The sequence below is a fragment of the Garra rufa genome, chromosome 25, assembly GCF_049309525.1.
Source record: "Garra rufa chromosome 25, GarRuf1.0, whole genome shotgun sequence".
NCBI lineage: Eukaryota > Metazoa > Chordata > Actinopteri > Cypriniformes > Cyprinidae > Garra > Garra rufa.
In genome coordinates this window covers 19,842,298-19,857,735 of record NC_133385.1, presented here as the reverse complement: position 1 = coordinate 19,857,735, position 15,438 = coordinate 19,842,298, and the positions used below count along the sequence as shown (strand labels likewise).

The window sequence follows — 15,438 nt, the reverse complement described above, 5'->3', positions numbered from 1 at the left end:
CTAAATAAATGCAGCCTTGGTGAGCAGAAGAGACGTCTTTAAAAAACATTGAAAATCTATATATATATATATATATATATATAAATCTATATATATATATATATATATATATATATATATATATATATATATATATATATATATATATATATATATATATATATATATATATAAAATTGTGTCTATACAGGATCCTTAGTTTTCTGTCACCCATATTATTATATATTTTTGATGGGTTTATTAAGATGTATAACAATGTTAATTAAGTATAATAATTTGTTTAATATGTATTGAGCTAAAGTCTATATTGATGTCTTCTTTCGACAGAACTGTTTGCCTGATCTTTCTCTTCTCCCAGTATTTGAGCAAAGTTAACCTTCCTCTCATTGCTTATAAGGACAAAAAGTGGAAAGTCTTCCAGTACCCTCTCTTCAAACTCTTTTCTGTGAGTGTATTTTATTTGTATTATAATTATGTCTACGTCTATTATGTATAATATAATTGCATAGGTATGTCTACCAAGAGAACCAAAGGTCTGCTGATACCACTAAAGAAAATGAGTTCAGTGTTGCTTTTCAAATTATCATTACAAATTATATAATGGCATAACAATTTGAGTGAAAAATTAAATTAAAATGTACATTTCTTAATATTGGCCATGTCCTCATTTCACTTTAGTGACAGCATGCACTCATGTTGTTGATTCCTAGTGACCTAGAAATAGTGCAGAAACTTTCTTGTTCTAAAATGTCTTGTTGATTTACTTTTATAGTTTAAAATGTTTTAGTTTTCAGGTTTAAATGGGATTTAAAGAGTTAGTTCACCCAAAAATGAAAATTCTGTCATTGATTACTCACCCTCATTTCGTTCCAAACCCGTAAGACCTTTATTCATCTTCGGAACACAAATAAAGGTATTTTTAACGAAATTACTACCTTTCTGGGCCTTGAACGTGTCAGTTGTGTGGCTTTCTATGCAGGGTCAGAAAGCTCTCAGATTTCATCAATTTCTGCTCTGAAGATAAACAAAGGTCTTATGGGTTTGGAAGAACATGAGGGTGAGTAATCAATGACAGAATTTTCATTTTTGGGTAATCTATCCCTTTTTCACTGAGGTTTCAAACTGTAAATGTTATTATCGCATATGATTGTCAGGATCACTAAAATGAATTATTTTAAAGAATCAATAGAAATAAATATATGGAACAATAACAGTATAATGCTATACGTTGATGGACATATGACTCATTTGCAGGGTATGATATGAGATAGAATCTGTCAAATGGGGGTTCTGTAGTATTCTTGTCTGAAATACAAACTCTGAAGATCTTGTCAAAAGAGTTGTGGGAAGGGTTAAGCTGAAAATAATAGTTTCAAGTCTTGTTGGCTTAAAGTGTTGGCAAAAGTCGTGAAATGCCCCAGGGCTAATGCTTCACTTGTCACATGCTACAAATAACAAAAAAATTGTTATTGTTAAAAACAACTGACATTAAGTGGCAATAAATCCTTCCTTTAAAAGATACTCATTAAAAAGGAGAAAGAAAGAGAAATGGTGCAGTACATTGTGAAATACAAGCTGAAAGTTTATGCATGTTTTGTTTAATGTGCAGGCTTTATTTGGGATGTGTGGAGCTTGGCTTATTTGCTTCTTGCTGACATATTTCAATGCCCTGCCCTCATCACCCAACGAGTACGGCTACATGGCCAGGACCGACATCAATCTTGATGCAGTAAAGAGTGCTGCATGGTTCTACGTGCCCTATCCAGGTGAGCCTCCATACAAGGAAAAGCATGCTAGAGATAACAAATAAATAAATAAAAAAAGATAATACTAACTAAATATTTTATATTCCAATCAAGAGGTAATGTTCTCCTATCAAGTGTGAAAATATTAGTTAATTTTGTTTGTGTAGGATAAGGGTTTTTATTTTTAGTAAATTACACATTTTTATATAAAAATAATTTCACTATTTTTTTACACTTAAAAAAAATATTTATTATATTATGTTGCATACATTTCACATCTATCTATCTATTTATATATATATATATATATATATATATATATATATATATATATATATCACTTTCAACATTTATTTTTAAACATTACGACAATGAAAAGCATGCTTGAGATGACAAATAATTAAAAAGGTATTATCAACTGCATATTTTTTTGTTTTCCAATCAAGCTGTAATGTTCTCCCATTAAGTGTAAATTTTTTTTCTTAATTTTGTTACATTTTTGCAATTTTGTCATTGTCATTTTTACTAATTTTTGAGACAATGAAAAGCATGCTTGAGATGACAAATAAATAAAATAGTAATATCAACTGCATATTTTATATTCCAATCAAGATTTAATGTTTTACCATTAAGTGTGAAAATATTGCTTAATTTTGTTGCATTTTTGTGATTTTGTCATTGTCATTTTTACAAATTTTTATGTAAAAATGTTAAGAGACAGTAAGAGACAGTAAGTCTCTTCTGCTCACCAAGCCTGCATTTATTTGATCCAAAATACAGCAAAAGCAGTAATATTGCGAAATATTTTTATTTTACTATTTAAAATAATTATTCCAGTCACATGATCCTATAGAAATGAATACTTTTTATTTAGCAAGGATGCTTTAAATTCAAAAGTGATGATTAATAAAATTAATAACATTTATAATAAAAAATAATAACAAATATTTCTATTTGACATAAATGCTGTTCTTCTGAACTTTCTATTTATCAAAGAAACCTGAAAAAAAAATCTACTCGACTGTTTTCATAATAATAATAATAATAATAATAATAATAATAATAATAAATGTTTTTTAAGCAGCAAATCAGAATATTAGAATGATTTCTGAAGGATCACGTGACTGGAGTAATGACGCCAAAAATTCAGCTTTGAAATCACAGAAATAAATTACATTTTATAAAATACTCAAATGGAAAACAACTATTTTAAATAGTAAAACTATTTCAAAATTCTACTGTTTTTGCTGTACTTAGGATCAAATGTAGGCTTGCTGAGCAGAAGAAACTTCTTCAAAAAAACATTAAAAAACTTTTGACTGGTGTAAAAATGTATGAAAATACTTTAGTTTTAAATGACATGTTGACATGTTTCCAAAAATGTCTAAAATGGTTCTACCACACAATTCTAACAAAAACAAGTTGAGATGTTGTGGAAATGACATTTCAAGAAAAAAAGAAATGTTTTTATGCAGTTTATTGTCTAAAATCCACAGGGCCAAAAAATTCCCATAGTTGTAAAAACATGCACATGCATTATCTCTTGCTTAACTGTAAAAATTCCAGAAGAAGTTATCAAATTAATCTTATCATGAATTAAAATACCAACAAAAAGAAAATGAACCGTTTGATGATAAGATTAATAGTTTCCCTGGAACTCATAAAAAAACATTTTGTCATCTGTCTGACATTTATGAATAATATATGTCACATGAATGCTGATTTTCATAGTCAATGAACATGAATGTTAACTGTTTCAACAGTACTGTCACAGCTGGTTCCCAAGTGCTGCTTGCCAGCTGTTTTTAAATGACATATCTGTTTAAAGAAGAATGAGCTATCTTGAATGGCAGTGTTTCTTTCAGAATCCACAGATGAGAGATATGTCTGCTCTGAGGGCATTGGTGATAAAGTGACATAAAAGGGGCTCCTCGAGTTCATCCTAAAGCAGATTTAACAACTGTCACTCACAGAAAACCATAGTTTGCTTTGTTAAGGTCAATTCTCACCCATAAAGATGTGCTGTATTAATGTCTCAGACACATGTAGCAGACAGTCTTCGCCCTGTTTCAGCTTTTTGCCCAATCTCATCAATGGTTCTGTTGTATTAAGAAATGCTTTCAAACCCAGTGCCCCCCTCTGCTATGAATCAAGCAAATATATGTATTTGAAACAGCTTAAGGTTTCCAGTGTTACTTTTCATAACATACCATTTGACTTCTATAGGTAAAGCCCATAAGTTGTAGCGCCTGGAGGCTTCCATGTTGGGGAATGTGGTATTTTAATGTTAAGATAGCTAATACAGGTTTGACTGCATGATTGTCTGAATGTTCCTGAGGACAATTCATCATTTCGCTTGACCCACTTAAATCCCTTGAGACGTCTATGTGCTTCGGGCTGATATGTGAGAATAAAGGAGCATGGGCCTCATGTTACTGTGTACATTTTACAGTCATTCACTTTGAATGATAGCAGATGTCTTTTGAAGCCATCCTTTGTCAGTATACTTTGATCTGTGAATATACTAAATAGTGTAGATATTTTATTTTTTTTCTATTTATTCACCTTATTCTTCAATGCAGATGTAAGCCTATGGGTGAGATTTCTGGTTCATTAACCGCTATAGAGAAATAACAAGAAGAATAACAAAGTGCAGTGAACGTTAAAACTGCACTACAAACCAGTGTGCTCATAATTAAGATAATACATTAAAATAATATGGTAAGACACACCAATTTGGTTATTTACCCCGGGTATTAAGACTTGTATGGCTTAATATAACATAAAAGATGTCTCTTAATGAAATATGTAGTAGAAAACCTATGAAAGATTTATGTTTTTTTTTTTTTTTTAAAGTCCACTGTTTCATACACAATATAGAGGGGACATTATTTACATGATTACATGAAATGGATGCACTCTGTGAGCTTCTGGCGCTATTTTTTGCTATTTTTGCCGCAACACAACTCGGAAAATAAAACACTGATACGATGACCACAGCTACTGAAAGAGCTTACAGGTGGCAATAAATATAATCATACCATCGATTTTAAACGCCCCTAGATATTGAGTGAAATCCATGCTGAGAAACTCCTTCAGTGGTTGCAGCGTCATGACAAGCATCGGCATGTTTACATCCTGCCAGGATGGCATCTAGCGTTTCTTGTCTCTGCCATTTGTAAGCTCTTTCAGTAGCTGTGGTCTAGTAAAAGCCTTAAAGGCTCAAATGGAAAGAACAAAGACGCAGGTCTTTAGGAAGTTTTATTCATCCATAGGCGTCTTCCCATTATTTTCTCATCTTCTTATCGCTAGGAAAAGCAGTGAAGACTTGCATCGCTTCTCATTTTCCTTCGACTAAAAATTACAACAAAAGCAGCACAATGTTGCTAATGTTATATTCCAAGTTATGTTGCCGTAAAAATAGCAACTTGTAGCAGCAGTAGTTCACTGAGGTCAACCATTTGAGGTCATTGAAATAATATTTGTAAAACAATGTGGATTTTTAAAATAACGTAAATCTTTCATGGGTTTTCTACTACATATTTCAGTAAGAGTTCCCTGGGGTTCCCTTTAAAACTACATTACGTGACATAATAACACCATGTTTTAGCTAAACGTCTTAGTGACAAGATTTTAGCAGCAAGCAATATATTATACAAGCACTTTTTTCATTTTTCAAATGAATCATCTGACCTTTATTTAATTTGGCTTTGGCCAATTACCAATTTAACTGTCATTCACAGCCTTAAAAAACACGCTTCCACATTAATCAGAAAGCCTGATTAAAATCTGGTGTTTTAGGTATTGTATTTGATTAAAATCTTGTACAATTTTGAATAGGAATCAAAGTAAACATACCTCTGTGATACTATAACAGAAAATAAAACGATCCAAAGGTTTCCTGAGTTTAAGTGTACTGAAAAATGATTTAAACATGTAGTTATGTATTATATCTCAGCATGCCAGTATGAAAACTACCTACTTATTATTTTTATTTCCATCATAAAGTATACTAGGGATCTTAGTGTTGCAAAGCAACTTTACTCATGTCTTAACTCTTGCTTTTTTAGGACAGTGGGGTTTACCGACCGTGAGTGTTTCGTCTGTACTGGGCATGATGGCTGGAGTGCTGGCTTCAACAATGGAGTCCATTGGAGACTATTATGCGTGCGCTCGTCTCTCTGGAGCGCCTCCACCGCCCACACATGCTATTAACCGCGGCATTGCGGTGGAAGGCGTGGGCTGCATCTTGGCTGCCCTGTGGGGTAGTGGTAATGGCACTACCTCCTACAGTCAGAATATCGCCGCTCTGGGAATCACAAGGGTAGGATTTGTCTCATTATTGATAATAATACCTATATCTTCATTGTTGTTGCCACCAATTCAGTTCTGTTGTACATTAACAAAGCAAGTTATTATTTCAACACTTTTTTGTTACTATTAAACTAAAACTTTGACTCTCCAGTAGTCACACTCAAGTACACCACCGGTCAAAATTCCTTGTTGAAATAAGTTGCTTATGTTCTTATGCATTTACAATTTTAAATACAGTAAAACTATAATATAAGTATGTTATTAAAATGTAAAATAATATATGTTAAATACTACCTGATCTCATGAAGAAAAAGTACCTGTGGAAACTTTAATGCAAGGTGCAAAATACATACCAATAAGTACATATCACTGCAGTTTCCAACAGAAATAAATGCTAGAGGTGGTAAAACAGTGAGCACTTTCTAGATGTAACAAGCTTGCTTGGTAGCTCAGCCGGCACAAAATTGAACTTAGGATGTGGAATCCTTGGGTACAAATTCCCGTGATAAACATGACTCAAGATGAGCGAGCTGAAAGATGAGAGATCGAAAAACAAGCTAAAACGTCATGCTTGCGAATGCATTTTTACACCACATTTGCTTTTGTTCATACTATCGAGTAGGTTCAGTTTTAATGCAGATGATACGTTATTTTACAATGTTATGGAGCATTAGAGTTATAGCGCTACTCAATAGACATCTCGTCTAGCGAAAAAGGTACGTTTTCATCATGAGATCTGGTTGATTAAATAAATGTATGATTTATTGCTGTGACAGCAAAGCTGAATTGATAATATGCTGATTTGATGCTCGAGAAGCATTTTTTAGAATCAGTGTTATCAGTGTTAAAAACATTTTTTGCTGCTTAATGTTTTTGTGGAAACTTTGATATACTGATAATTCAAGCCATGATTCAAAAGAAAAGTGTTTTGTTTTCAGCACAGATTAAACTGATCAAAAGTGACAGTCAAGACATTTAATATGTTACGAAAGATTTCAAACAAGACTTCAAACAAACAGTTCTTTTCAACTTTCTATTCATTCTTTCTTTCATCAAAGAATCCTGGAAAAAATCATGGTTTCCAAAAAAATCATTAAACTTTTTTTGATAATAAGAACCATTAATAATACTTAAGCAAATCAGCATAACAGAATGATTTCTGAAGAATCACGTAACACTGCTGAAAATTCAGCTATGATCACAGGAATAAATTACATTTTAAGAAAAACTGATGTATTTTCATCAAGTAACTTCACCCTTGCTAAGATTCTTAAGACACGTATTTTAAAAACAAACATTAAAATCTCCAAAAATATTTTTTTGACCAGTAGTGTAGTAGTAATCCATACTGCATGTCAAGTCAATTTTATTTTATGTTTCAAAGCAGTTTTACTGAGAATCATTGCTAATGTACAGTGGGGTGAAAAAGTTGGCCCCCTTCCTGATTTTTTATTTTTTTTTGCATGTTTGTCACACTTTAATGTTTCAGATCATCAAACAAATTTAAATATTAATCAAAGATAACACAAGTAAACACGACATGCAGTTTTCAAATGAAGGGAAAACAAAATCCAAACCCACATGGCCCTGTGTGAAAAAGTGTTTGCCCCCCTCCCCCTGTTAAAACATAAGTGAGTTCATGAGTTGAGTTTCTCTAGCCACACCCAGGCCTCATTACTGCCACACCTGTTTGCAATTAAAAAATCACTTAAATAGGACCTGCCTGACAGTGAAGTAGACCAAAATATCCTCAAAAGCTACACATCATGTTAAGATCCAAAGAAATTCAGGAACAAATGAGAAAGAAAGTAATTGAGATCTATCAGTCTGGAAAGGGTTATAAAGCTGTTTCTAAAGCTTTGGGACTCCAGCGAACCACAGTGAGAGCCATTATCCACAAATGGTGAAAACATGGAACAGTGGTGAACCTTCCCAGGAGTGGCCGCCCGACCAAAATTACCCCAAGAGCGCAGCGACGACTCATCCAAGAGGTCACAAAAGACCCCACAACAACATCTAAAGAACTGCAGGCCTCTCTTGCCTCAGTTAAGGTCAGTGTTCATGACTCCACCATAAGAAAGAGACTGGGCAAAAATGGACGAAAACCGCTGCTGAACAAAAAGAACATAAAGGCACATGTCAGTTTTGCCAGAAAACATCTTGATGATCCCCAAGACTATTGGGAAAATACTCTGTGGACTGACGAGGCAAAAGTTGAACTTTTTGGAAGGTGTGTGTCCCATTACATCTGGTGTAAAAGTAACAGAGCATTTCAGAAAAAGAACATCATACCAACAGTAAAATATGGTGGTTGTAGTGTGATGGTCTGGGGCTGTTTTGCTGCTTCTGGACCTGGAAGACTTGCTGTGATAAATGGAACCATGAATTCTGCTGTCTACCAAAAAATCCTGAAGGACAATGTCCGGCCATCTGTTCGTGACCTCAAGCTGAAGCAAACTTGGGTTCTGCAGTAGGACAATGATCCAAAACACACCAGCAAATCCACCTCTGAATGGCTGAAGAAAAACAAAATGAAGACTTTGGAGTGGCCTAGTCAAAGTCCTGACCTGAATCCTATTGAGATGCTGTGGCATGACCTTAAAAAGGCGGTTCATGCTCGAAAACCCTCCAATAGGGCTAAATTACAATAATTCTGCCAAGATGAGTGGGCCAAAATTCCTGCACAGCGCTGTAACAGACTCATTGCAAGTTATCACAAACGCTTGATTGCAGTTGTTGCTGCTAAGGGTGGCCCAACCAGTTATTAAGTTTAGGGGGAAAACACTTTTTCACGCAGGGCCATGCGGGTTTGGATTTTGTTTTCCCTTCATAATAAAAAGCTTCATTCAAAAACTGCATTTTGTGTTTACTTTTGTTATCTTTGATTAATATTTAAATTTGTTTGATGATCTGAAACATTAACGTGTGAAAAACATGCAAAACAATAACAAATCAGGAAGGGGGCCAACACTTTTTCACACCACTGTATATACTATTTGAATATGTTTATGTTTTAGAGTTGCATTTAGTAGATTAGAGCTCAACTAAAATATTGTTTATGTTTTGTGACGATAAACAATCAAGCAGTTGAGATTTGCTATATATTATATATGAGCTTTATGTGAGTATACTGAATGTATGTGGCTAAAGTTGGATATATTATGTGATTAATGTAGTTTACATTTTGCAACGATACAAACAATCATGCATATTTAGAAATGTTCTTGATAACTAAAATAATGTTTAATAGTGGGATAGTTCACCCAAAAATGACAATTCTGTTATTAATTACTCACCCTCATGTTGTTCCAAACCTTGTGTTCTTCAGAACACAAATCAAGATATTTTTGATGAAATCCGAGACTTTTCTTCTCTTCCGTGTCAGTCTTTGATGCACGCTCACAAGATTACCACACACTTTGAAGCTGTAGCTGTTGCTGTTGCGTTGCTGTCTGTGGAGGATCAAAAAGCTACTGGATTTCATCGAAAATATCTTAATTTGTGTTCTGAAGATTAACGAAGGTCTTACAGGTTTGGAACAACATAAGAGTGAGGAAATAATGACAGAATTTTCATTTTTGGGTGAACTATTTCTTTAAGAAAAAGGAGAGAGAAGTGAAAACTACATTAAATAATTACAGTTAATCCAGTTACTACCCTAAAGAAGCTGCAAATTATACTAAGGTTATCCGGTTCAGAAGTTTAGGTCCTCAACATTAAGTGTTGCCTTCTCAAACATCAGTGACTCTTTGTAGCCTTTTATGATTTTATGCATGAGACCTGAGCAAAGAAGGTGCTTACTGTTCTCCAGGTCCTGTAAATTCCTCTGCACTTTTGAACTCCTACCCATTTAGGACAATTGAGGGACTCATCCACATCTATCACAAACAGCTTCAAGCCGTCATTGATGCTCAAGGAGGCAACACATGACGTTAATGTCATTTTTTGAGGAATGCTTAAACATCTGTTATGCGGTTATGCTTTAGGGCAGTACTGTGTCAAAAAGATTTTCTTTCTGTTTTTAAATGTGTTTCACAGCTTTTTCTTGATCTTTTTTCGTAATCTTGTCTCCATGCCGTGGGAATGAAAATTCTAACATTCCCTGCATGTTTGAAAATGCTTTTTGGTTGTTTGGTTTGGGTTTTATGACAGTGTTTTGGATGGCTTATCTTTTGATGGTGCCAGGTTGGCAGCAGATTGGTACTTCAGACCACCGGGCTTCTTATGATCATCTTGGGACTCTTTGGTAAATTCAGCGCAGTCTTTATAACTATTCCAGATCCGGTCATTGGTGGAATGTTCCTTGTCATGTTCGGGATGGTAGCAGCGGTGGGAATTTCCAATCTTCAGGTACACCAGATATCCGTCTAGTTATTTTATTTTTCATTTCATTATTTTGAAATTGCATGTCAGGGTGACTTCATTTAAATAAATACATACTAACGAGTCATCAGTATTCATATTTAATTTCATGTTTCTGTTTTTCTTGCAGTATGTGGACTTGAACTCCTCTAGGAATCTTTTGATTCTTGGCTTTTCAACCTTCAGTGGCCTTGTGCTCCCAACCTGGTTTCACTCGAACCCCGGCATGATCAACACAGGTGAATATAACATTAAAACACAAATTTACAGCAGCGTTTAACCCATTAACAGTGGGAATGTTAAGAAGTTGTATTAGTCAGTAACAGCATTAGTTAAAACTACATACAACTTGTAGATCTAAAAAAAAAAAAAAAAAAAACCTAGAGTATTCAGCATCTGTACTGTTTTATATAGACTGCTGGTAGTATAATCCATGAGCACATGGGTACCCTGTAGCATGGCTGTAGAAAGATCAAAAGAAACCAAACAACCAACGTTTGATTGTGTTGTTAACCTGATCTTGTGCAAACACTCTAGGCATTCACACAAAATTTTAATTTTTTTTTTTTTTTTTTTTGGTGGGGGCAATTAATGTGCGAAAGTCGCAAATCAGTCTAAATGAACAATATAATGGCGTTAATTGGAAGACTCATTTTAAAAAGTAATATTTAGATATAACCACTTTGTAACATCAAAATAAGACTTAAAATGGCATGAAAACATGATCTGTGGGAGTTTTTAGTGAGTAATCAGCTTGGTGAAATTTAAAATAAATCTCCTTTAGAATAAATGGAAAATGCTTAAAAGCACTAACCTGATGAGTTTATACTTGGCTTTAATAAACAGAATATTGATTACATTGTTAATGTAAAAATATTCCTTCTTTTTCTGATAGTGTAAGTAGTGTTTATTTAACCAAGAAAATGTGACTAGAACATAAATGTACATTTGATTACAAAAAAGAAAAGAAAAAAACTTCTGTCCATAGAAAGTACATTAAATGTAAGTAAAGTGTCTACTTTCAAGGTTTTAAATAAGTTTTTGGAGAATAAAATTTGGTTGAAATAATGTTACATTGTCATTCAGTGTAACACAATTTATATGTAAAAATTCCAACAACATGGTTATTCTGACTTGTACATATTAAAATATATAAAAGAATAAGGGAGCATATTCAATTTTATTGTTGTTTTAAATGGGTCATCGAATGCCCATATTTCACAAGTTCATATGACTCTTTAGAGTTTTAATAAAAAGTCTATAATATACTTTGGTTAAAAATTATCAATAGTAGTGTAAAAAAACACCCTTTTACCTTGTCAAAACCAGCTCTGCAAAACATCAACTCATATAATTTTTGGCCCTTTTAATGCAAATGAGTTCTCCTCACCCTGCCCCTCTCTGCTTGGGATGATGTTTACTTTAGCCTCGTTTAGCAGCGTTTAGCCACATTCAGCGGCGAAACTTGCCAACAAGCACATTATTAAGAAAGGCCATTTGCAAAGATGCATAAAAAAACCCTTATACTCACTTCTGCTTTGGGTGAATCTGCATCAGAACACTGGCACGCATATGTCAATGGGAATCGGCGCTTTCATTTTAAAAACGGAAGTAATGTTAAACCTCTGCGATTTCGGCGCCTCATTGAATAATCAGTAATCAGAGTAATCAGATTTTTTTTTTACTTAACCCCTTAATGCCTACTGTCATAAATATGCGACAAACCGTTTGACTCAATCAACCAGCCGAGATAGCGTCTGCATTCCCCCAATGCCGGTTAGTGCATATTCGTTACGGACCTAGGAACCTTCGACAAGCACTTGTTTCTAGTGGGACCGCAAAGTGACGGACTTATTTCTTGTTTACGCACGAGGATTACTCCGGTCGCGCAGTTATGGAAATGAGTCGTAAAAGTTTGATCCTTATGGCCTACTGTCGCTAATATGCTACAAACCTAATTATTACAATAACTTCAAAAATACTTGTCACACATATTTCACCTCATTATGTCGAGTGTATAAGCACACAATAAGCAGGTAAATATTTGTATCTTAGCACAACTTACCTTATATAAATAAAGAAGTTAAAAAAGGGTGAATAAATAAAACATTGTTTTTTGTCATTATGCCTGTTGTCGCAAATTTGCAACATACCAAAATTTCTATCTATTTGTTGTGCAAAAGTGAAATTGATAATCTCAACATTATTTACCATCTACTTAAAGGCAAAATCACACATAAAACATTTATTTATATACAGCTATATAAATTCAGGCGTTAAGGGGTTAAATTTTTTTTTTTACTTAAAAATACATATATAATGGCAATGAGGCAATAAAAATAAGTTCAAATAAAGTATCAAGAGCAAGTAGTCATATGGATTTACTGAACAAAACAATAAAACAATTAAAATACATAATTTCTTATAAACAATAGAACTAATGTATATTATGCATTACAACAAATGACTACAGAGGGCAGCAATGGCCTGACTATCGTTTTTACACTTTACAGCACAATCTAATCCTTGTTTAATATTGACTAAACAACATTTAATTGAAATATCCATTTTTAATATTTGACCATTTCTTTATGACAAAAATGCCACAGCCACGGTAATTTTTTGAATATGTGGTTGTCAAAACGTATAAACTCAGAGTGAGGGTTTAAGCTTTTATTTTGAAATTGCAATGAACATTGAGAAAGATAATATATTCTCCTGTGCTTGCATAGGTTTATAAATGACTTGCCTTACAAATCTGATAAAATAGCGGACGTTGAGTTCCCAGATGCACATTATAATAAACACAAACTCACAATAATATGCAGAGGTAGATTTTGAGATGCTCCACACATATAAATGAGAATTGTTTGTGTGGAGAGCAGCATTTAATGCGAACGGAGGCCCATGTATGTAAAATATATGCACTTAAATAATTAAAGCACATATTTTAAATCTGCATCACATATGTTTGTTTAAAGGGGTCATCGAATGCAAAACGTCTAGGTTACGTAGGTAACGCTCGTTCCCTGAAGGAGGGAACGGAGACGTTACATATGGGAACTCACTTGAGAGACCAATCATCTCTGAGCCTTATTCAAAAGGCCAATGAACATTGACGAGTGGTATTTGCATGCCAAGCCACTCCCCCATACATACGGGTATATAAGATGGCGGCACGCAACCACTCATTCAGGTTTCTGCTGAGGAGCCGGATCGAGTCAGCATCAGCGCGACATCAAGGTCGTGGCAGGGGATGTAACGTCTCCGTTCCCTCCTTCAGGGAACGAGGGTTACCTACGTAACCTAGACTTTCCCCTTCAGTCGTTTCACTACGACGTTACATATGGGAACAGGCCACGACCGTGACGCCGCGTTACGCACAAACCCACGTGCCGACAGGCGGACGTGCCAGCAGATGGATATTGTAACGTAACCTTCCCAACGCCCTGAGGGCCGATAGAGGGGGCCCCACAGGGAGGTCAGTTGTACTGAAGCAGCAAGCCGACACCAGCCGTCCTCCCGCTCACCTGAAGTCTTATGTTAAGACACGGGAGGATACGGCCTCTACGCGGAGGTTGTAGAACCTAGCGAAGGTATTAGGTGTCGCCCAGCCCGCAGCTCTACAGATATCTGCTAGTGAGGCGCCTTGAGCCAACGCATAGGATGAGGCAACACTCCGTGTGGAGTGGGCACGAAAACCTAAGGGGCAAGGCTCTCCCTGGTATAAGTAACACAGGGAGATGGCATCTACCACCCAATGAGCCAACCTCTGTTTGGAGACAGCATTCCCTTTCTGCTGACCGCCGAAGCAGGTGCATCTGAAGAAGTGCCGAGTGCGGTCTACGTATAAGCGCAAAGCACGGACTGGACACAGCAGTGCAGAAGCTTAGTCTGCCTCCTCCAGGGGCAGAGCTTGCAGGTTCACCACCTGATCGTGAAAAGGTGTGGTGGGAACCTTGGGCACATGCCCAGGCCGGGGTCTCAAGATGACTCTAGGCACGTTTCGTTGACAGAGAAAGCTTGTAGTCACCTATCCTCTTGATGGAGGCCAACGCGGTCAAGAGTGCTGTCTTTAATGACAGGAACTTTAGCTCGACTGACGCGAGTGGCTCGAATGGGGCGTCCCGTAGGCCCCGAAGGGCGACGGAGAGATCCCAAGAGGGTATGAGGCACGGTCTGGGAGGATTCATCCTCCTCGCGCCTCTAAGGAACCTCACAACCAGTTGGTGCTTACCAAGGGATGTTCCATCCACTGCATCATGATATGCTGTGATGGCAGCAACGTATACTTTGAGAGTCGAAGGGGACAGCCTGCGCTCCAACTTCTCTTGCAGGAAGGAAAGCACTACTGCAATCGGACATCTCTGGGGGTCCTCTCCTCGAGAGGAGCACCAGTCAACGAATAGACCCCACCTCAGTGCGTAAGCCTGCCTAGTAGAGGGAGCTTGGGACTGAGTGATAGTTTCTATCACGGCCTGTGGAAGGCCGGAGAGGTCTGACGCGTCCCGTCCAGGTTCCGCTGGTCGGGACGCGGGTGCCAAATTGTGCCCATCCCCTGCGAAAGAAGGTCTTTCCTCAAGGGGATTTTCCAAGGAGGGGCTGCCGCGAGGGAAATGAGTTCTGGGGACCAGGTCCGGGTGGGCCAATGTGGCGCAACCAGCAGAGCCTGCTCCTCGCCCTCCCTGAACTTGCACAGGGTCTGTGCAAGGAGGCTCACTGGGGAAAAGGTGTACTTGGGCCCTGGAGGCCAGCTGTGTGCCAGTGCGTCCCTGTCGAGGGAAGTCTCGTTGAGGGAGTGAAGCAACTGGCAGTGGGAGGATTGGCGGGAGGCAAACAGATTTATCTGGGCCTCGCGGAAATGGCTCCAAATCAGCTGGGCTGTCTCGGGGTGGAGTCGCCACTCTCCAGGGTGGGTGGACTGCCGTGAGAGCTGATCGGCTGCACGGTTGAGTTCTCCTGGATCTGTGTGAATGACACGTAGCAGTTTCAGCCACGTTTGACTCCATAGGAGCAG

At 36.6% G+C, this 15,438-nt stretch overlaps 1 protein-coding gene across 1 annotated transcript in view; it reads left to right on the top strand.

Annotated features, from left to right (window-relative positions):
• LOC141301386 (solute carrier family 23 member 2) overlaps positions 1-15,438 on the top strand; it is a 321,093-nt gene that overhangs the window by 295,635 nt on the left and 10,020 nt on the right. The window contains exons 6-10 of the mRNA XM_073831625.1: positions 328-445; positions 1,610-1,766; positions 5,816-6,069; positions 10,245-10,409; positions 10,552-10,660. Of these exons, the coding sequence (XP_073687726.1) occupies positions 328-445; positions 1,610-1,766; positions 5,816-6,069; positions 10,245-10,409; positions 10,552-10,660 (803 nt within the window). The remainder of the gene's footprint in view (positions 1-327; positions 446-1,609; positions 1,767-5,815; positions 6,070-10,244; positions 10,410-10,551; positions 10,661-15,438) is intronic.